At 29.0% G+C, this 23,770-nt stretch overlaps 1 protein-coding gene across 2 annotated transcripts in view; it reads right to left on the bottom strand.

The window, feature by feature from the left end:
* Positions 1-23,770, bottom strand: part of LOC107456521 (ephrin-A4) — a 394,958-nt gene that overhangs the window by 93,954 nt on the left and 277,234 nt on the right. The window contains exon 1 of one of the 2 annotated variants that reach the window (XM_016074397.4): positions 19,833-20,219. The exons of the other annotated variant lie outside the window; for it this stretch is intronic. Coding sequence (XP_015929883.1) covers positions 19,833-19,942 — 110 coding nt within the window. The 5' untranslated portion in view covers positions 19,943-20,219. Of the gene's footprint in view, positions 1-19,832; positions 20,220-23,770 lie in introns of those variants that run through there. 2 annotated transcript variants of the gene reach the window in all.

Consider the following 23,770-nt stretch of genomic DNA (forward strand, 5'->3'; position numbering starts at 1 on the left):
TAAAATTTTCTATCGCTAATAGAGAAAAAAAAAGTTTGATAATGTTTAGTTGATCCCCGTAATCAGCAAAAATTCGAGAGATTTTTCCAATCTATTACAGAGGGCGGAAAATGAAGTCTGAAATTGAGAATCTCTTGCAAAATGCAGCAGGGTTGCACATGAGAGTCAAAAATCCTTACCACTGAATCACTCAGTATACGCAAGTGCGGACCCACAACTATTTCATCAAGCATGTGAAACAAATGGTGTTTTCATACACTACAGACCCGCTGTACGCCGAAATAGATTGGGGTTGAATTAATTGTGAAAACGTTGAATAGGACAATGTCTTTTCGCATAATTTGTGGCGAAAATCAACATGGTAAAAAAAAATCACATTTCGGAAAAGGGAAAATTAAGCACTTTTTAAAACCACCCATGGAAAAAAGCACCTTTAAGGGCTTTAAAAAAACGAAAATAAGCGCCTTTAAGCACTTTTTAAAAAGGCTATGCACCCTGTTTAAGGTGATTTTAGTTTCAGAAATTCTGTTGAATACCAACCATAGGAGAAAAACTATAATATCGATAGAGGTAAAAAAAACTTGCTATTGCCAAGTGACAGAAAGAATGTGATAAAATTTCCCCTGAACAGTGCATTATTTTATTAAATTTTCCCCACACACCGCAACGAACTGGGAAACAATTACGAAATAGTCGAAACAGTAATTTTATTTAGTTTAGCTTGCATTATTTTATAAATGTCACTATTTTAAGCTATCATTATTAAATTACACAGATAATAAATTTTTAAAAAGCAAAGTAAGTTAAAATCAGAAGTTTTATTATTATAAAATAGACGTAATTCAAGAACTTAAGTGCAACTCCCATCCCTCCTTATTCTATCATGAACGGTTTACTTTTACTTTTTCATTATTAATATCAATTACTAAGAGATAATGATTCAAGGGTCACAACATAAGTTTTAATGTCAAGCACGGGTACTTAAAACGAGATAACGGCGTCGAAAGATGAGGAAATTAAGAAGAAAACCGGAACAGAAGTGATATTTTTTTTTTATAAGGAAGATAAATTTTGACAATAAAAAAAGAAAAAATAGTGAAGTGTGCTTATCGTAGAAATGGTAAGTATTATAAAAATTTCCACAGCAGAAATGTGATTGCTACTATTATTTAATTTTTTAAATTCAGCTAATTAATTATAATAACTCTATTATAAAACATGACATTTTAAATTATTTATTTATTGGGCAGTCGTTTTATAAATATGAGGTATTTAAAAGTTTGCTTAAGTAGTCTTATAATTTTCAACCCAACCCATAAGACAAGTGAATTCCCGAGTTAAAACATACATCGTAATCTTTAGTTACTTTGAGGTTACAAAAGCCGTAATCGGATGCATTGTGACAAACTTAAAAACGATTTTAAGTATTTAAAATTACAAAAACACGTGGTGTTTCTAACTAAGTCAAACAAAAAAGAAATTAGTAAAATTTAAAATATAATTTTAAACTTTACAAACATATTTTTAATTTTTGGATCTCTAAAGGAGTGCAGATGAATGCCCAAGAGTACTAAAAAAATAAACGAATTTCCATTAAAAGAACTATAACAGTGTATGTGATGTTATATAATGTATTGCATGGGCATCTATACTACTTTAAAGTGGCTGATAGAAAAAAATAATTTTAAGATGCATTAAATTATACGATTTTAGTTGTTTCTAATATACCGAAAATAAGTTAGACCATTTTTAATTATCACCACCCCTGAAAGAGTTTCAAACTTAAATCAACTACCACTGAAGATCAAATAACCGATAAATCAAATGATTCTGATCAAATTAATCAACTTACCGCCAAAGAGCTGTAACTCATACGCTAGTTAATCAATGACTCTAAGATGTGTTCTCATTTTAGTCATTTAATAGTTATCTTTTGAGGGGAAAAAAAAAAACTCAACTCTTTTTTTCCAAACTTTTGTGGAATAGAAATCAATCATCCACAAAACATGTACCATTTTCACTAACACAGAAAGATCGCCAGATCTACTTGGTGACAATTTTCACCACAAGAAAGAAAATTCCTCGGACAGAAATCCATTCAAGAAAAAGAAAAAAAAAGAGAGAGAGAGAGAGTTGCTGTAATAGAAGGGAATTTATCCGCTTGATTAAATTAAATAATAGTAGGGGTTGGAGAAAAAAAAAAGGGTCATGTTTCTTTCTGGCTACAAATTCAGGAAGACGAGAAGAAAGGCAAAATTAAATGCTGAAAAGAAGAAGAAAAAAATAGGCGTGGAGCATGGATCTTCAATCTTCCTAGCATCTTACTTTGTTGCTCATGTTTTTCTTCTTTAAGAATAGAGAAAGAGTAAAGCACAAAAAGAGTTAGGGGAAAATATGTAGTTTTTAATTATTAGTTTTATAGAGTCATTCCAATATCTGATTTAAGCGAAAAAATTTTAAGCGAATAATATCAAGTCCGGTTATACAAAGAGTTTAAATCACTTTTTTTTTTTTTTTAACCCATTGGGAAAATAGGTGTTTCTCGAGGTTTTTAATATCCGCATACTTTTTGACTGGATCAACTTGAATACCATAATCACAAATAAAGAGTTGTGGGAACCATAAAAGATCAGGCTAACATTAGCAATAATAAAAAGGCAGCACAAGATCAAATAAAAAAAGCAGACGATAATTTTAGAATTTATTTTACTTGTTTGTTTTCCAGGCTGATTAAAATCTTTTTATTTTAACCAGCGTGCAGCGATAATATTTTTACATAATACTAATTGAAAGTATATTTCTGTTCTTTTTAAGTTGAACTTATTCATGATAACTGCTTTGAGGGCGATTTTAAATATGAATACCGAAGAAGGAAAAGAATTTTGTGACTTCTTTAGAAACGTATATTGGCTGGAACTGAAAACAAATTCAGCCCATTGGACAAGCATCAATTGATGCAGTTTATGCAACCTAGAATGCAACCCATGACTTGAAATATTGTGCCTCCTATCCAGAAAATAATAGTAACGGGTAAGCAGTGATGGCAATAAGGCGATCACAACTTTCTTTCTTTTGTAATTAATCGTCATTATATATTTAAAACTGATTTTGTTTTATTTTCTGCCTTTTAAAATTCATTGACAATAATTTTTTTTGAATCTATTTTTATCCTATTTTTCTGATATCTGGAAATATATTATTAACATTAAGAACAGTAATTGTGTAAATTTCCGAACTCTAATACATTAAAAATGGTTGAAAAAATATATTAATTTAAAATTTTAAAATTTAAAAATATATAAAATTTAATTTTTTTTAACACAATTGTATAAATTTCAGAGTTTTAGTGATAACATTAGTTTCAAATAGTCTTCTTAATAAAACAAATAAAAATTAATGAAGAGAAACGATAAAACAAAATGTCAAAAAGAAATATGTAAACATAAAACAAATGTCATTTAACAAATTATTTAACTTTGCTAGGAAGAATAAGTTTATTAGATCGATAATAACAAAGGTTAACATACTAAAATAATAAGATTTGGAAGAAATAAAAAAAGTGTCATTCCGAACGGAAAATTAAATCAGAACTTCTCCGCAATAAGTCAACAGTCCCTACATAATCCCACTTTCGAGCATCCAGCGTCTGCGATAGGCCCTGGGCACTTAAGTAAAACGTTACGGATGCCCTGTGCTAATTACTGTCATTAGAAAAAAGAAAGAATAATGGAAAAGTGATTCAATTATGAATATTAATGCCTGGCCGGGGGTCTATCTCTCCCACAGTGTGAGATGGACCAGAATGCCAATCGACCCAGTGAAGATGAGGCTGCTTTAGAAATCATTATTGTAGAGGCTCGCTCGGTAGCACAACACACATCATTACATCCACACAGATACCCGATATTTAAATGATTTGGGTGGCAATGCTTTCTATTTCGCGCTATATGTGTCGAATCACTTGCTCTATGAACATGTCCAAGCTTGTTTACAGTTGAGTTTCTATTCACAAGGGTAGTCGACAACAGAGATTATGCATTGTTAGTAGCGGGTTTGGATAATTTGAAATTAGGGTATAATGATGATAGAACAACAAATCATTTTAAGGAGTTCTTATTTTCTTTAATTTATGCATTAGTTTAGCAGAATTAGTAAATAAATAATGACGCATGATGTTTAATTAGCTTTATTAGTATTGAGTTGTTGAAATACACCGTGAATCATTAATAAAAGTTCTAGTTAGTTTTAAAGATTTAGTGAATATAACACGGTGTCGCAAATATAAAGATTATGTAATACGAGTGGCTATACAACAATAAATTATTGTAAATAAAAGAAAATGTTAGCAAGAGAAAAGGGGGATGCGATTTAGATAATTGATGAGTAAATGTTAAATATCTCCAAAAAATATTCGGACACTTCAATTGTCAATTTAAAAGGTGAAGTGTACTAATTTTAGTGCATGCAATACTGGTTTGGTTTATTTACATAGCCTTCTAACAGTTGCCATTTACATTTGCAATTTCATGTTCCGTGATGCAACAAATCATATTCAATACCACCAAAGAAAATGTAAACAAATGCAGAATACATAATTCTCTAAGCTCAAAACATAAAAAGAAAAAGCAGAAATTCTAGCTTATTGCAAAAAAATGCGATTGTTTACAATTTGATGCGAATAATTAATTTTTGCAAATATATTAGACAAGCACTTTTTCATTAGTCTTCTACAAAAACTTTTCGAAAAATATGTTCGCAAAAATAATCGAAATAACTGGAAAAAAAATGAAAATTCTTAAAAACACTTGAGTAATTGCAGTACATATTTTTAGAAGATAATTTTTATCAATAACTTCAGAAGAAGCTGCAGATATCTTCTTGATAAATTGGTTTAAATTACCGAAATATAGTAAGATAAATCAGGGTATAAGAATAATCACATTTTGAAATAATTGGCATAATTTACCGATTGAGCTACACCTATTTATCATTATTAAGCTTTAACAATTGGATAGATAATTCTAATGTAAAGAATGTCTTCTCTGAAAACGTCAATCATAATCAAAAGCAATTAATATCTAAAAAGATATTAATTGCAGCATATATATCAGCATGCCAATCTAGTTTCAAGTGATTTATATCTAATAAACTATAAATTAGATTATAAAGGTGGTTAGTTCCATTCTTTTGGTGCCCGCATCTATTTTCTGTCATATTTTTTAAACCTAATAACGTAATACATCAAACTTGAAATGTTAATAGTCATCTCTAGAAACCGAACCGGCTATTGTAATTTCATTCGAATTTTTAAAAAGTGGGATACTCATTGATGCAAATTAAACTAGATGCCAACTACAGTAACATTCGATAACTAAATATTTTAAAATAGAAATTAATTAATATGGAAACAGGATGTAACAATCTAAGTAACAGCAAAGAGTGAGAATCTTATGCACGCGAAGCAGATACACAATGACCGGTAGCACGAAACACCAAAAATACATAACGGAGGAATTAATAAAAGAAAAGAAACGCATGACCCCTAGATGTTGTATAAAAAAGTAGGTTACTTACAAAGAATTCATTGTGCGTGTTAGCAATAAAAATGTATCTAAAAACAATGGTTCAGTTTCAGATAAAAGCATGCGTATATACTTTTATCAAATATAATTCATAAAGCCTTTTTTTTCCCCGGAATAATTTCAATTATAATTTTAATGGATAAAAAGTTAAAATTTTAATGAAAATTCGAAGTCTGATTCAGGTTCAGGCAAGTTTAAGAACGACTTTTTTTCAGGGTCGCACAAATATATTTATCAGTTTATTAATTTCAGTCGATAATTTTCAAGGGTAAAAAAATCTTTCAAATCTGTTAGTTTAGAGACCTTTCTTTAAATAATTATTATTTATATATTTTATATATTAAAAATTTAAGAAAAATATTAAATAATACCTTCATCTAATGAAATTTAAATTGATATTAATAAATGTAAAATATTGAAGAAAAAAAAAGAATTTATAAAAATCATACTTTTTTTAAAGCGAAAATCAGGTTTTTTGGACAAGAAAAGTATATAAGGACTGACAATTAATGGAAATAACTCCTACAAATAAAATACTTAAACGCAATTTTTTTTTAATTAAAAAAAAATTACAAAACTTTATAAGAATCTCTAAAAAAGAAATAACAGGGTGTGATAGAAATTAGTCTTAAAATTCTTAGGAATTTTTCATGATCGAAAATTATGAAGTGCCTACTTTTTTTTTTGGATAATTTACTCCCCCCTTCCCCGCATCTTTCTATTTTTTCTTACGATCTTTTTTCAAGAGCCTTTTGTTCGGGGTTATTAAATGAATTTTTTTCAAAATGGAGCACCAATAATCGAGTTTTAAGAATTTAATAAAATATGAATGGTAGGCGATTACTATTTTAAAACAAAAATCAATCTTTTTACGATTGAATTTTTATGAAATAGATTCGCACTTTCATTTAAAACATACAAATACAAAAATTATCCGAGGATCTTCTAAACAAATTACATAACAAAAAACAAAAACAATTGACGATTATAAAAGATGAAATCATTACAAAATTTTGTAGTAAAAAAAAATTGCGCTTTGCTATCTTTGCTTAGACGGCGGGAAATTGTACTAAAAATAAATAAATTTTAAAAAAAGTTTTAAATATTGAAGTACATAAATATAAAATCTGTGATGTAAAAAATCGCAGAGACCAGTAATCTGCCCAGTTATTTTAGTTAGTTTCATTAATAGAACACACAAAAACCCTGTATCACAGAAGCTGAAGCTTCAAAATTATGAGTTTATGACGTCATTGACTCCGTTTTATCAAAAGATAATTCTAACAAAACAGACCAGTTTATAAATAAAAAAATATGGGGGGGGCACACGTTTTCAAGCTCTAAAATATTTTATAAGGGGTCTATTTTTAGAGTATATTGTGAATATCCACAACTCACAATAGCATTGTTTGTATATATCTGGAAGACTGTAATCAAGACCCGAGCTACGCATTCGTCACCTCGCCAAATACGATAAAATAGTTAATTTGGGAAAAGTAATTTCATTTTGGCGAAAATATTTGTGAACGATTTTTTCTTACTTACAAAAAATAAATAAATAAATTTTAAAAAAATCGATTCCCGATGATCCTAAAAATTACGTCAATATGAATTTTTTGTCAACAAATCTTCTACTTATTGTTCGATTACAGTATTTTCCGTTAGTTACATAACTAATAAGAATTATATATAGTCCAGATAATGTAAGCAACAAGAGATATTACGTTAGCATATAAAATACAATTCGCTGCTGATCCTTGCCGGATCACGCAATACCACGTGACGAATTTTTTCTTCTTTTTTCCACGGTTTGTGTCAATAAGGCAGATTAAGTTGTAGCTAGATGCATATTATCATCCTATTTTCGCAGAAAATATGTTTTTTCATGACTATAGCATGCTGTTTATTAAAATAAACTTATTGTAAAATTTAAAAACTAGAATGGTTTAAATGAGAAAATTTAACTTTTATTTTATCTTCATGGATACCACTTTTCAATAATAGACAATGAACTTGCTAACTCCCCCCCCCTTGAAATTTCACATTAAAAAACCCCTTCCAGTAATATAAAAACCGATAAATCAGAATAAGGCAGAATTAAATTAGCATAACAAACTTATCTTCTACAACTTTTCTGAATGATTACATCACGACAGTAAAATTTCTTTTATTAAAAAATAAGACTTGAATGAAAAGTTTTATTTAAAATGAAATATACTGAAAAGATAGTCGGAATCTAAAAAATAAACATCAAATGTTGCTTCAGGTTTATCCTCATATTACTGCTCTAGTCTAAGAAATTAACCCTAACCTATTTTATTTGATTTCTCAGTAAGACGATAAAATATCTACTATTTTCAATCCATCTCCCAATCACTGCTCATTTACCCCTCCCAAACTGCAAAATGACTCTTCATTTGAATCTGTATTTTATAAAATACTAGTTCAATTTACAGCAAATTTGTATTTTGATTTGAAGCTTTCAATGAGAAAAAAAATAATTACAAAAATTGTTTTAAGATTTGCCTTTGACTAATACTTTTGAAGTTTAGATAATATTTTTTCTATTCGGCTAATTTACTGGCTAATAATTTGAAGTTCTTAGCTCGTGCTCTGGTAGTATGATCATTGTTGATCAGTTAAATTATACTCGACAATATTTTGTATCGCAGTACTTTAGAAATGACCAATTGACACACATAAAATAACTGAAGTTTATTGAAAACAACTTAAGCTATTTTTAAAACTCAAGTAACAACCTTATTTGAAAGCTGAAAGGGCCTCCTTTCAAACAAAAATAACGATAAAATGTAATCGTACTCAGACAAAGAGGAACCTAAAAGCCGAGTTTCGAATATTCACACGAAACATATCACTTTTAAAAACAACTTCAAAGCAGTAAGTGAAGACTGAATTTTAATACACTTTTTACAGCTTCATTAACAATGACTAAGTGCAGCTTCGGCGATATTATTTCCATTTTATTACTGAAAATGGCACCTCGCAGAAAATAACCAGTCATCGCTTAGTGAGGCATCGCAAAATTAAATTACTACCCTTTTATTTCCCGGCCAAATTTTTTTAAAGCGTTAAAAGTCGCCTAAGTGACGCTGCTTGGATGGTGTACACATTTATTTTTTAAAAAAGGAGGGGTACATTTTTATTTTGATGAACAACTTGTTTCCCGATCTACAACAAAAAGGCAAGTTCGTTCCCGTTACCAAAGAGAGAATTTTACTTTGATTTTAAAGATTTTTCATTATCGAAAACGCTTAATTAGTAGCTACTTAATCACGTTACTAATGTTCAATGTAATGATAAGCGTAAAAGCAGACAGTTAGAAAACATGTACAGCAAATACTGCTAACTTTTTTTCTTTCGCAACGTGTTAGGACAGCTTCCACAAATAACCAGGGGTCTGTCCAGACATTTTGTGAAAGGTCCGTTTGTGTAAAATTGTGAAAAAATTACTCGTAATTTGTGAATATAAAATAAACGTTAGGTCACATTCTTTCAACCAGGGTTCGCTTTGGTGAATTTGTGCAAATAGGGTCCGTTATTGCAAAAAAACTTTTTCAATGAGTTTTTAAATTGTAAAGACATACAAGATTATGCTCAACACTGTTAAACTATAATTTAAAAAATTTAATTTTAAAAAATAAACAGCAATTGCAGCTACTAAATTAGCGATGCAACTTACAAGTACATATTTGGTATTTAGCCTATACTGCTGAACGCAGAATATTCATTTCAGACGAATAAAGGAAGAAGCGTCTGTCGAAGACAAAACTTAGTTCGTTTACATCTGTATTTCTCCCCCCCCCCTACTGGGAACGGTTTATTAGATTAACAAAACAATAATGAAGATAAAAAAATTTGTGAAGGGTCCGATTAAAAGATAAATTATTTTGTGAAGTTGTTGTTTTTAAGTTAAAATATTTTGAGAAGGGTCCGTTTTTATGAAAAGATATTTTGTGAAGGGTCGGTCCGTTAACGGATTTCTTCTAAATAGACCCCTGATAACCAAAACAGAATGTCCAAAACACATAAGAAAGCAACAACAAAGAAAATGTCCATCAATATAGTAAACAAAATGTGGATAAAAGCCGTGTAGGCTGATTGGAAATGCTATTTGTTTGGCTTATTGCAATGAGCTTTGTTGGACATTGCAGTGATTGAGGCTGTTTGCAAATAGTAGGATTTTCCAATACGCTTATATACACAATCCTTTATTACCAAAATAACGGAATAAAATTACCAAAATAATTATTACCACTCATTTATTATCATCCTCATTTATTATCGCCGTCTTACAGCCGGCTGAAGAATCCCCGTGAATAAAATGGTGATTGGTGCAGATTAAATATGTCTGGGTCACAAAGTCTTCTAAGTTCCCATAACCAATCAATACCTTTTGGGATGCTGATCCAGGAGCTCCCTCGTCTTCTGGATTTGGTTCAAAATTACAAGGCTAAGGAGTTGAACATTGGTAGTCGTAAATTCAGATTTGAGTTGGGTGTTAAAAATCGGTTATAAAATAAAATATAATGATTTCTAATTAAAGCCGTGGTGGCTCAGGGGATAGAACTTTCGCCTTCAAATGACGTAACCCGGCTTCGTACCTTAGCGATGGCTGGTTCATTCGAATTCCGCATCCGGTTCGCACCGACCACAGTCCTGATGTAAAAATATCCTCAGTGGTAGGCGGATAATGGGCTAGAGTCCCCTTACCGTTAGGCTAACTGTGGGAGGTTTTCGTGCCTTTCCTATCCGAGTAACAAATGCACGGAAAATGCAAAGGCGGGTTAGTTCCATTATAAAGTTATCCACAAATGCAACATTTCCCCCTATACTTGATCCTAGGATATCTTTTGTCTTCTGGATTGGGTTCAAAATTACCAGTCTACGGAGTTAAACATTAGTAGTCGTAAACTCAAAATTTGGACTGTTGTTTAACGAAGGTTATCATTTCTAATTATAATTGGAAACATTGGATAACTAAAATAGTTGCAAATACTTCTAGTAAATGTGATACTTAGATTGGCCATAAGTCATTAATAGAAATCTTATTATTAAGCGAGGAACAGAAAATTATCAAAATTTTATTACTACTCAATTTGGGTATTTCACAAAACCACATTAAGTATCAAATTGGAATTACGAAAAAATTTCATATAATAGTTTAATATTGAAAAAAAAAAATATTTTATTTACATTTGTATTTCTGAATTTTTTTTTAAAAAAAAAAATTCTTTTTTTAAAATGATCATCTATACCTTCATACTTTTGCTCCCCTAAAAAAGAACCTTATTCAATTCAGTAAATAGGTTTAGTAATAAAAAGTGGAGAAAGTACATAAAATTTATTGGCAAAATTTATAGCTTATTTTTTATCTTTACTCTTTTCAAGGGATCATAAGACAAAAGTAACACAGGCACTGTGTTCCATTAAATGATATTTGGGGATTACGAAAAAAAAGCTTTCAGAAATAAACTGGCTAAATCTTGAAGGGAGCACAATGGCAACACTAAGAGGAATAACCCAGACAAAAAAGGCTCGAAAACCTTAAGCCATAAATATAAAATTGTTTAAAGATAAAAACAAAGGTTATCAAATATATCCTATCGAAATAATACTACTTCCTTCAATAACTTTAGTCTTATCGCGAAAAATATACCTTGCAATTTAATCTTAAAATAAGGAAGAAGTTGAACAAATTTCGAATATAACAAATTTAATTCACTCTTTAGTTTAACACAAAATACTACGAAGTTAGTTATGGCATCCAAATGGAAAAAGAAAAAAATTCTATTCCTTTTATATGTCGCTCAAGAACGTAATAAGTAATAAATTAAATTTACATTCAATTTCGAAATGCAGATTACATTTTATTTCGCATGAAAACAAAATTATTTTTTTTCAAGCTCAGCTCTCAACAGTTTTTTTTAATGCGTTTTGTAACATATTTTCCGCAGTTCTAGTTAATACTATCTATCTTTGGCAAATAGAAGAGGAAAACTTTGAAATGGAATGTGTTAAATTTTGTACAGAACTATCGCTAAAGACAATTTGTAAGAAAAGAAAGAATAAATTACTGCACATCGAAAAAATGAAGATTTAACCCATTTGTATCGAGCGTCCTTTAGAAAAGACTTCTTATTCTATGAAAAAAGAAAAAAAAAGTGATAGCACAAGAATTTCATTGTAGAAAAAAGTAAATTCTGTCTACCGTAATATATTAATAATTCAAATACAAATATTTAGTTCTAAAGTTAGATGAGACGCCGTTTTTTTAAAGCTTAAGTGGTAGTAAAAGAAGAAAAATATTTTAGGCTAACAAATCTGTGCTATTACTTTTTTCATATGAGCGTTTTTTCATATATAGACCACATTTATGAAAGGACATAAATAAGCTAAAATAGAACATTTTAAAAAAATTCTAAACATTCGCCATCTTACTTAATTTAAAATGTTATATATACGTTACAGATTTCATTCACAAATTGATATAAATTGTTATACAGAATTTGTTGTGTTCTGCAGGTAGAAAATTTGAACATAACTTTTTATTTATTGCAAAAACTGAAAATTAAGATTTCTTAGAATAAATGTAATAAAAAAAAAATCCATAAAAATAGTTTTTTTTTATATTTAAAAAAAATTTGGATAATACTTAGGAAACATCCAATTATAATTCACCTTTAATTGCTCACCGATAATTACTTCACGTTTCACCTTTACATTTTTAGTTAGAAGCCTTAAGTTATAAGCCAATGAATCTATAGATTCCAAAGTTCTCACTGTTGGAAAATAAAATAATTTTAGAAGTTACTGATTTCAAAGCAAATAACGTTTTCAAGACTTTTAGAACACTTAAAATGCGCTAAGCTTCCAGAATATACCGAGAAAAAAAAAGAAAAAAAAGAGAGAGGAAAGGTGTTAAAACGTGTAAACATAAAGTACACAACATGAAAGTGTGAACACTTAATCTAAATCGTTGTATCAATCAATTTTGTCCGATAATTCTATTTTTATTTTATCTTGGAGCAATCATTAATTATACGAAAGTTGTCAGGATATATTAAAGCGGCTTTTTGTAAACGAAAAAAAAACTTTCAAATTCATTTTTGGACATAAAGATTATAAAAACTAGGTATATTATTTCTTCTTATCAAATAATCAATAATAATAATAATGAAAAAAAAATTAGAAACGATCTCGTAGATTTAACATCAGTGGCGAAATTCAAGTTGTTCATTTTGTAGACTTGTTATTAAAGCACCATTAAAATGTAATACTATAACGCCTAGTGAGCACTAATAATACTGAAAAAAAATTCACCAAGGAAAGTGAAATCTGTTGAATGTGAATTACCAATTATAAACTCTTATAAGAGCTAAAATATCTCTAATGATTTAACATCAATATCTTCACCATTTGTTGTTCACTTCAAAATGAAAACTATCTGAGCATTATAATGGATTCCAACAGTAGAACTACAAACCCCATTCATCCAAATCGAAACAATAGAACTGGCGAAAAAGTACAGGGTATTAGAAGAAAACATCTATTATTAGACATCAGAAATCCGATTTTTGATTTTGGAATCAGCTAAAACCTTCCTACCCTATCGTGTAATCACAGTAAATCGATGAGATAGGAAAACCGGTAAATAACGGATTTACTATTCTTGCCGAATAGACCGAGCATATTATTCCTAATGCATCACTTGCAAGGAACAATACGCGTTTCAGAAAAATAAGAATGACATGCATGACAAAACACGGAATTACAGAGTTTGAGAAGTTGTGGTTTCAGGGATTTTCTTTCTTTTTCTTTAAAAGATCCTTTAAAGAATTATAAATTTTTTCCTCTATTAAATGATATAGAAAGTTAAGTGAAACGAAGCGATAATGCGAACTCGTTTAACAATTTAGTTGAATTCGTATACCCGAGAATTGAATTACTAAATCAAAAAGCAATCAAATGAAAGATGGTTCGATGTTTAATCAGCCTTTCTATAACTACATATCTTGTAAAGGAAGAAAAAAATACTGTCATAGTTATATAAGTAATTCTCTTTTGTATGAGACCAAAGCAAACTAATGCTAACAGAAATAATTCAATAATAAAGTTCGAAAAAAGGAACAGATGAATTTTCCCCAGTGCTCATTCCCATTCGCACAGTAAATTTATGTACAATAATTTTTCAATCTTACATGAATCATCGATTGAATTGATCATTACCAGTGGTCTGTTTAGAAGAAATTTGGGTCCGTTAACGGACTCTTCACAAAATATTTTAACTAAAAAACGGACTCTTCACAAAATAATTTATCTTTTAATCGGACCCTTCACAAATTTGTTGATCTTCATTATTGTTTTGTTAATCGAATAAACCCTTCCCAGGGGAGTGGGGGAAAGAAAGACAGATGTAAACGAACTAAGTCTTGTCTTCAGCAGACGCTTCTTCCTTTATTCGTCCGAAATGAATATTCTGCTTTCAGTAGTATAGGCTAAATACCAAATATCTGTATGTTGCATCTCTACTTTAGTAGCAGCAATTGCTGTTTATTTTTTTAAAATTTATTATTTTTTTATTACAATTTTAAAGTGTTGAGCATAATCTTGTACCTCTTTACAATTTAAAAACTCATTGAAAAAGTTTTTTGCAATAACAGGACCCTATTTGCACAAATTTTCAGGACCCTGGTTGAAAAAACTTGACCTAACGTTTTCTTTAATATTCACAAATTATGAGTAATTTTTTCACAATTTTACAAAAACGGACCAATCACAAAATGTCTGGACAGACCCCTGCATAATTAGAAATTATTTGGAGGAAATTAAAGCAAAACTTTATGAAATTATAAAAAATAAAACCAAAATTGAAAAAAAAAAAAAAAAAAAAAAACTGATACTGTGCCAACATGCTATTATAACTGAAGGGAAACGGTCAAGATCTTATAATTGTGCGGTAGCTACAAAAAATACAAGCGCAACTGCAGCTACTGAAATGATTAATAACTCGTACAATAAAGTGATCCATTTCAGTAGCCTGTCAAGTAACCTCTTCTTTTCACAGGAATGCGAGGAACAATAACCAATTTTTGTTCGACTTACTAGGACGACAAGTCACTTGTATTCCCGCCCCCGATCCAACCTTAACAGGAAAGAAAAAAAAAAGAAAGTCCACCCCAAGTTAGAACAGGGCAAAAAGAAACGACCTCTGACCAAAATGGCAGTATGATGCATTCGATCTTGTTTCCAACAAGCCAATGGCCATTAGCGGTTAGTAAAAAAATCATTCCTTTTCGAAGGCAGGCAATTTGTAGCGTTTTTGGGTGATAAAGGGTTGCTGGACCACCCTTGCCGCAGATACTACCACTGAAAAATAATCTGTGACAGAGATAGCGTGCACTTAAAATCTTGCCCTTTCTTGGCTTCGACCGAACGGTGGGAAAATGGATACTTCTTTTTAAAGTCACTTAAAGCAATTTCAATTTGATGTTATAACTAGAAATATATATATCCATAAAGATAATACAAGTAAAATATAAATGGTATAAATTTGTAAAAAGAAAAAGAGTAAGTAATGGGACTAAGTCAAGTAGGCTTAGCACGCAAGAATTCTCGAATAACAACACAATAACTCTTTAAAACAATGATTACTGTGTTATGTTACGTAACCAGTCGGAAGGGTCCTTATCTTTCTGATTTAACTGTGCCATTATTATTATTATCATTATTAAAGGTATTTAGAGAGCATTTAAATTGTCGTGTATTTTTTTCTTCTTCTTTTTTAAGAATCAGTTTTAGAAAAACTCTTTAACAATAATTTAAAAAATTCAAAACTTTAAATTTGCATTAGATTCAACTAAAAATCCAATAAAATACCTAAATGCTGAGCTTAGATTAGGAATATTTTATTTGTAATAAATTATATTATAGTTCATTTTGTATCAAGCATGTCGAAAGACTCGAGACAAAGGTGCCTTGTTAACTTCTCAACTACATATTGTAAAGCAAAGCTTTCCAGCAACAACCCGTTGAGGGCCAGGGGGGTCATGATGGTGACAATGTGGTTAGCATTGAGCATCGACCGCTTTTATTTTCCAGATAAGCCCCATCAATCTGAAGCTGAGTGCACTTCAAGCAACCGGGGCGATCGAACCACGTGACAATTCATTAGCTTAACCAGTGAACAATCGCAGGTCCCCACGTAATGGAAAGAAAGAGAAAAAAATATTTCGCACAGAATTAATAATTATTATTCTAATAAAATTGCATTATATAAGTCAAATTTATAATATACAGTATAGAAAAATATCTTAAATATAATATTGTAACTAGTGATATCTCAAGATCGGAAAATTTCTCTCAATATGTGCAGAATTACAAATAAGGAAACCGCATATAAATACAGAAAATTTCGACTGAGAAATTTATTAACCATTGATAATCAGATTGATCTGAAACAATAAAAATTGAAAAAATAAAAATGCCAATATTGAACAGGCTAGCAGGTTTCCATGCATCTACAGTACAAATTTCAATTAAAATTTTTAACAAAAATGTTTAAAATATTAAAATTAAAAACAATGCACTTCCCTATTGACAGCAGAACAATTCCAATAAAATATTAACATTAACCATAGAACATTCTAATTCTTAAGTGTTGTTAAGTTGTTTTTTCTTTTAACAATAAAAATGAGTATATCTTAACCATGATAGGAAAAAAAAAAAAAGCTAACATGATCTTCTTTATTATTCATTCATTAAAGAAAATGAAGATTCTAGCGCTTTTTTTTAATATAAATTATTTCTTTCCCTCACTACATAATTTTAATTAAAAAACGCGAATAAAAAATTTTAGAATGTATTTTTTTGGCGAGTTGAAATGAATGTTTGCTTTAAACTAAAAGAATATGATGTTCTGGCAAAGAGAAAGTCCCAATGGATTGCCATTTCAATTTGGCAACATTCCACAGAACAGAATTTGGAGACAACATGGTGCCCAGAAAGTAAACAAAGAGGAGGATAAAATCCAGTCACAATAGCATCCTTTTAATCAGGAGAATATAAATATGTACTCTCAAAATATCAAACAAGAGAACTCAAAATCTTTCTATTCAAATAACATCACAGCGAAATCAAAAGCAAACACACAGATATTCCCTGTCTTTTGAATTAAATAGAATTCTTCACAAAAGAGAATAATGTAAACTCAAATAAATATATGATGAAATAACAGATTTATTCCTAACTTACAACAACAGAGAATATGAATATTTCCCTGGATTTAAAGATAGGGGGAAAGTGAAATACAACAGCAGCTGACCACAACAAAGGAGGGGAGTGGCTAGGACAACAGAAGTTGATGTTCTAACCCAGTTTATGAGGTTGCAAAACCTCAGTTCATAAATCATAATGGTCTTCTCTCCATCAAAAGATGTAAAGGGTTAACACCTCTTTTCATAGATGATTTGTCTGAAATGTCAGAAGCAAATGTTATTTTGCAAAATTACTGCCCTTCAGAATGCCAGCTTAAAGTATTGTCTTGTAGAATTTAAAATAATGTGTTGGGAAATTCATTAATAGTAACAATGTGTAAGTTAATAGTCTGTAAGATTAAAACTTAAAAGGATTGTATATCAAAGTATTATTCATCTATAGTAACAATGAGTAAGTTAATAATATTCCATAAGATTAAAACTGAATTTCATAATTATTTGAGGGTTAGTTCTCATAATGGGATCTTTACTAGTTCAGTCTACATTTTAGTAGAATATTTAAAGTTTTAACATAAATGAGTAAATTACTGAAAAATCAATTTAAACCAAACAAATTAGAGTATCATAAAATGGGAAAAAACATATTCACCACGAAAAACAATGTGTTTCAAATAACCCAAATAAATATATCCAGCGGAATTGAAATAAAAAAATTGTTTGACTCAGTACATAAATCATAAAATATCATTTCTAAATAAAATTTAACAGATCTCCCATTAATTGCTACAATCCGAGAAACCTAAAATTTGAGTTATTTTATTTTTTAAGAATCTATTTTATTAAAAAGAATAGATGCTCCATCTACCAAAGAAAACATTTATATATGATCAGTTTGATTTACACTAAGACTAGAATTAGTCATTGTTCGATATAATCTATAACTTAAAATTAAAAAGCTATAGCTTCTAATATGAGTCACTCTTTTAAAAATTAAGACTAGAACACAGCAATTGATTCGAAGTTCATTATTATTAGATGGAATATACCACATGTGATCAATGTAAATATTGCAAATCTCAAAAGCACTGTTACTTCAAAAATAAAAACATTAAAAAAATCTGCAAAACCTAGAATAGGTGAAATTTGGGAAAATCAAAGCATATTAAATATTTAAACTCATTGTTATAACTTTAAACTATGGTTGTTTATAAATAATTTTATAACAAAAAAGAATATAGAAAACCTATTCACATGCATTTGACTAAAAAATTCTCAAGTGACAATATGAATTCTTGAAGTTAATAAAATCAACAAAATTTGACAATCTTGGTCCATGTTTAAAACTGCAAATCTATAAGCTACAAGTTAGGAAGACAGACAGCATTAAGTTTTAAGATAAACATTTTATTCAAACTGAAGTTATAGTTTAAAATTATTTTAAGAACTTTAAAAAAAATCTGAACAAGAATATCAATGTTTCATGTATCACAGAAAAGTTAGTTTATATTCCCAAAATAAGCATGTTATTAATGTTTGAAACATTCTTTTATGAAAGCAAAGCATAAGGGTAAACTAGATTTAAGAATCAATTATAAATATAAAAAATATTGAAGAACTTAACAGAATATTTATAACAGTTTTTATGTTTTACAAAATATTTAATTCAAATATATAGTTTTATCATTAAATAATTGTTAAAATTAAGTTTCGAAATGAATAAAAATTCTTCTTTATGGAGAACCAATCTAAATCATTAAAAACTTAATAAATAAAGCTGATTTTTGTGATAAAGGATAAGCAAAAACTGAAACACTTCTTAACTTAAATAACAAAACAAGAATTGTTTTGCAAAACTATATAATTCTATAAGAAAAATTGAGCAATATTTGCAGGCTTTCTAAAAGTAAAATTAAAAGAAATATAGGGGACAAGTAAAATGTTAGAATATTTTTTGGACTTAAAAAAGTGTTTGAGTAAACAATGCACTCTAACTTAAGCTTATTTTTAAGAAAACTTACGTAATTCTTAAGAAAAATTACGTTTACTGAAAAAATGAGGAATAAATTAACATCAAAGAACACTTTTAGAAATACTATTTCCAAACAACTAATGGGGAACTACTTACTCTGTTATCAGATCCAACAAAATATATGAAAAATGTGAATTGTTTATTAAGTGGATAGTCTCCATGTTCAAGTAACAAGCAAATTTTTTATTAAACAAATTTCTATTAACAAAATTACTGATCTTGACCATATTTATATTCCATGCATCTCAAAAACGAAAACTGATGTAATAGAACTAACATATTATTCCAACAGACTTCTTCAAAATAAATTTTTATTAATTTGGATTTACCATACATTCTATGAAATTAAATTGAGATAAAAATAAATTAATTTAAGAATATAGCAAGCAATAGTGCGTATAGCAGCTTCGTTTTGTGTATAGCGCGTTTTATTATGTTATCCAAACCACTAATAAGAGGAGTTCGTTAATGGTAAAATGTTTTCCTATTCGAATCAAAAGTTCACAACAAATAGGCAGTTCTTTTATTTATTAATAGTAAATACCATTTCCTTCAATGTTTAAATGAGAAAAATTCGCTAGATAAAGTAATTAAAATTCTTATTTTGTCAGACATAAAACCTAATAAAATTCCTTTTTTGTTCCTTCAAACGATTACATATTACTTCTTTGTAACAGTAATGCTTATCAATTATTAATAAGCAAATTAATGTATCCTTTAAATCCTATAAGTTAAGTTCCTTTTAATCTTTCAGAAAGTAATAAAAATTTATTAAATTAATTTAACTTATTATTCTTTTAAATTTGCTCTTTTATAAAGTCAAGGAATATTTCTTTTTTATTCTTCAAACGATAACATATATAATTAAGTAGAAATTCTTTTATCAATAAAAGTAATTTTATGAGTTGTGTACCTTATAAAAATATGTCTTCTTATTAGTATTTATCTAGGACATTCATTGTAAACAAATATGAATAGAAGACTTACATTGGATTAGATGAATTCCAGTAGATGTCAGCAAGACGAGCACCGGACACTGCTACTGGCATTGATTCCAACAGGGCCAGCAGACAAGACATAAGTATAATCCATTGCATGTTTTCCAAAGAAACACTAAACCAGCGATCATCAAATAACGGGGCAAATAATTTTTGGTCGGTTACCGATGCACAATCACCATAGTCCACATAGTTCTAACTACACTAAACATTAAACAGTGTATTTGGAATTGATCTTTTAAAAGTTCATAAGGAAAAGAATAGTCCACGACGCGAATCCGAATTGTAAACAGTCCATTGGATCAGGAAAGTTTGCGTCGCTTACTCACGAAACAAGTTTTCTTCCGAACTGGAGGAAGAAGAGAGGTTATCTATAGGTTTACCGGTATTCGGCGTTGTCTTTGAAAAGGGATGGATTTTTATCGCCAACTCTCCGAGTTTGTCGCCAAATGATGAGAGCTTTTTCTCTTTGAAGAAGCAACAAGTGGGGGACGAAAGAAATTTTTTTTACAAGAACTGCTATCCTTTTAATCAGATTTTATTCAATGTATGTATGTTAAATAAAATTGCTTTTAGAGTGTAGAATATTGTGAGCGTCGTGATTTTAGGATAGTGATATAGTGTAAGAGCCTGAAAAAGTAATAAGCCTTTAAATAGTCCAGTAAGTTCCCTTCGTTACACGGATTTATTGGAAACTGAAACTTGAAATTAAAGAGGCAATTGAGTAATGAACGTGTGTTCTAATAAGCCTACATGAATATGAGTTCACAGCAATAAGTCTATAAAGTGTCGGAAAGAAAAGATTGGTGACTTTTTCACTTAGCTTGGCTCATCGCAAAATGTCTGCGGCTGTATAACTATACAATTAGCCTACTACCTATACATCTCTATGGTATAAGGAATATATACTTTCAAGCTTACGAAAAAATTAAGTTTGAAAAGAGTTCATATCTTTTGGTGCTGATTTCAATACTCGTTTTCAAATTGCATAATTTAACCAAAATTCAATTAAATTAATCACAATTCAAAAAATCGCCACTTTCGTTTTAAAAGAAAATTATTTCCTAATTAAAAACTTACATAAAATGAAATTACATTTGTATAAAATGTTTGCAAAATAATGTCAAAATAATTTGTATAAAGGTAGTTCATTCAAATATTACGTAGGCAAGGTTTTGACAATCTTGAATTACCCCTCATCCCTTGTCAGCAAAAAATAAGAAAACCACAAATTCCTCCCTGCTTACGTAAGAAAGCCACAACCCTTCCTTCCCCTTGTTTTTGCTTTAACTATTGACAATTATTAATTTTCTAATTTTAAGTCCCTGAAACTCATAGAGGAAACATTTTTAAAACACTTTCTTTCTCCAAACTTTACTTTCATTTCAAGTTTATTTCTTCAAGTGTATATTTTTTTTCCTTCATATTTTTTTGTTAATTTTTTTTTTTTTTGAATTTTCGAAAAAAAAAGTTTTTAAATTTAGGGATTATAATTTCTTAAGTGATTATAGTTAATACTCCTCCCCTTTTTTAGTAAAAATAAGTAAATCACAAACCCCTCTCCTCCCGTTAGCAGCTTATGCAAATTTTAAATAGTTAAGTTTAATTAAGTTAAAGTTAAGTTTTAATAGTTAGTTTAAATAGTTAAGCAAATTTTAAATAGTAATATCGTTAAGTTATTACAAAGGATTTTTTCCCCCATTTCGTTCTTTCTTTAAAGGAAATAAAATCTTTGTACCTCAATTCTTAGTCAAAGCGTTTTTATACACATTTTTTCAAGCGTATGGAAAAACTTTTAACTAAATAAAAATAAAATAAGTAAATTTATAAAAATTAATAAAAACACTTTTTGTTTATTATATTTACAAAAGGATTGATCTAACTCTCAAAAATCTTTTAGTTTGAGAAAGAAATGTCATTAAAACTAAACTGAAATCGAAGTGAACTTTATAACGCATAAATAATATTTTGATCGTTTTTGTTACATTGTGCAAACTGTAGAGAGTGCTAACAAAATGTTGAGCCTCAAGCGATTATAAGAAGCGATTATTCGCCAATTATAGCCAAAACGTTTATACGAAGGTGAGAAATCTTGTAGTCGCAGCGCCGTCCGAGGATTTCAACTCTCAACCAATGGGATGCCAATACTATCTTCTTTATGTTTTGACTACAGCAGCGAGCTTGAAAATTTGCAATGAAATAAAAAATAAAACAGAATTATAATGGTGTTAAAACAGGAAGATCTGCTCCCCTCACCTCTGCCCACCAAAAAGGGAAAAAATCATATTAATAGAAATTATTAATTGGAAATGTTTCCGCATTTTATTCTTAAAAAACTTAATTCTAAAATAGCCGGCTTTTATCAAACCGTTAACTTTTTTGCTTTTTTTCTCGAATATTTGTTCAACTAAAAATGTTTAATGACTAAAGTAGTTTGACTATGTTAGTTTTGGTTTTCTTGAAAAATGTTTAGTAACTTTAAAACGATAAAAAAAAGTATGCAGTTGTTTAATATTAACTTAAAATTTAAAAAGTAATTAAATAATTATTTATTCGATATTATTACTATAGAAGAAGAGGAAATGGAAAATTAATTTTACACAAAAATTCGACCTATTTACTATAGAATGGCTTATTAATAATTGCTATAGAGAAATCGATATTCATTTATTTTAATATTCAAAATTTTTACGTTTCGAAATGTTTGTTTTTAGCTGCATTATTTTATATACTGTCGTTATTATGCGTGCTACATTATTTTTTGCTGTTCGGATTTTTTATTTTTTTTATAAAGCAGTTATTCAGAATGGAAATCATGTGCAATATTTTTACATTATGAAATTGCTTACAGGCATATAATCATTTTTTATTCCAAAATTTATTATTCAGTTGCAATTAAAAATCTAGAAAAAAAATTCTTTTGGCAAAAAAATATTATCTTTAGCCATCTGACAATTTCTTTTAAAATAGTTACTCGAGTAAGAATACTATTTGATATATTTACGATACAATATTATTTTTCCCTTTTTTATAACAATTTCTTTAAAAATAGTTATTCGGGTAAGATTTATATTCAGTATTCAATATCATTAAGCTACGATTAGCCGATGGGTTATTTCTTTTAAAGCAGTTATTCAATTAAGGATCATGTTAAAGATAAACCACGATATTGTCTCTTAATAAAAATAGCTTATTATGATATCCAATATGATTAAATATTTTTAAAAAAATGACATTCAATATGATAATATATCATGATTAGTCATAAAGTCGCTTTTTCTATAGCAGTTATACGAACACGAAGAGTATCTAATATATTTATACAGCAGTATTATTTTAAGCCATATTGCCATTTTTTAAAACTAGTTAATTATTTAGGCAAGACTCATATTCCATGTGATTACGCCAGGATATGAAATGCGATTATTTCTTCTAAAACGATTTTTCCAGTAATAATCATATTTATTTATGCCTCAATATTATTTATAGCCATTTGGTCGTTTCTTGAAAAGTAGTTAATTATTTGGGTAAGAATTATATTCAATACGATTATGCCACGATATTATTTTCGAATGGCTGTTAATTTAACAGTTATTCGGGTAAGCACCATATGAAATATCATCACCATATGGTCATTTCTTTAAAAGTGTTACTTTTTTGAGTGAGAAATACGTGGTATTCAATTTGATTTCGCTTGGATAAGCCATGTGGTCATTTCTTTTAAAGCTTATTCGAATAAGAATGCATACATTTACGGGTATTCTGGTTTTCAATGCATTGACGCCATCATATTATTTTCGGCCACATGACCATTTCTTCTAAAGCAGTTTGTTATTCCCGCAAAGATAATTTCCATTATGATTTCGATACAATATCATTTTTAGCCATATATATATATATATATATATATATATATATATACATACA

The sequence above is a fragment of the Parasteatoda tepidariorum genome, chromosome 7 (genome assembly GCF_043381705.1).
Source record: "Parasteatoda tepidariorum isolate YZ-2023 chromosome 7, CAS_Ptep_4.0, whole genome shotgun sequence".
Taxonomy (NCBI): Eukaryota; Metazoa; Arthropoda; class Arachnida; order Araneae; family Theridiidae; genus Parasteatoda; species Parasteatoda tepidariorum.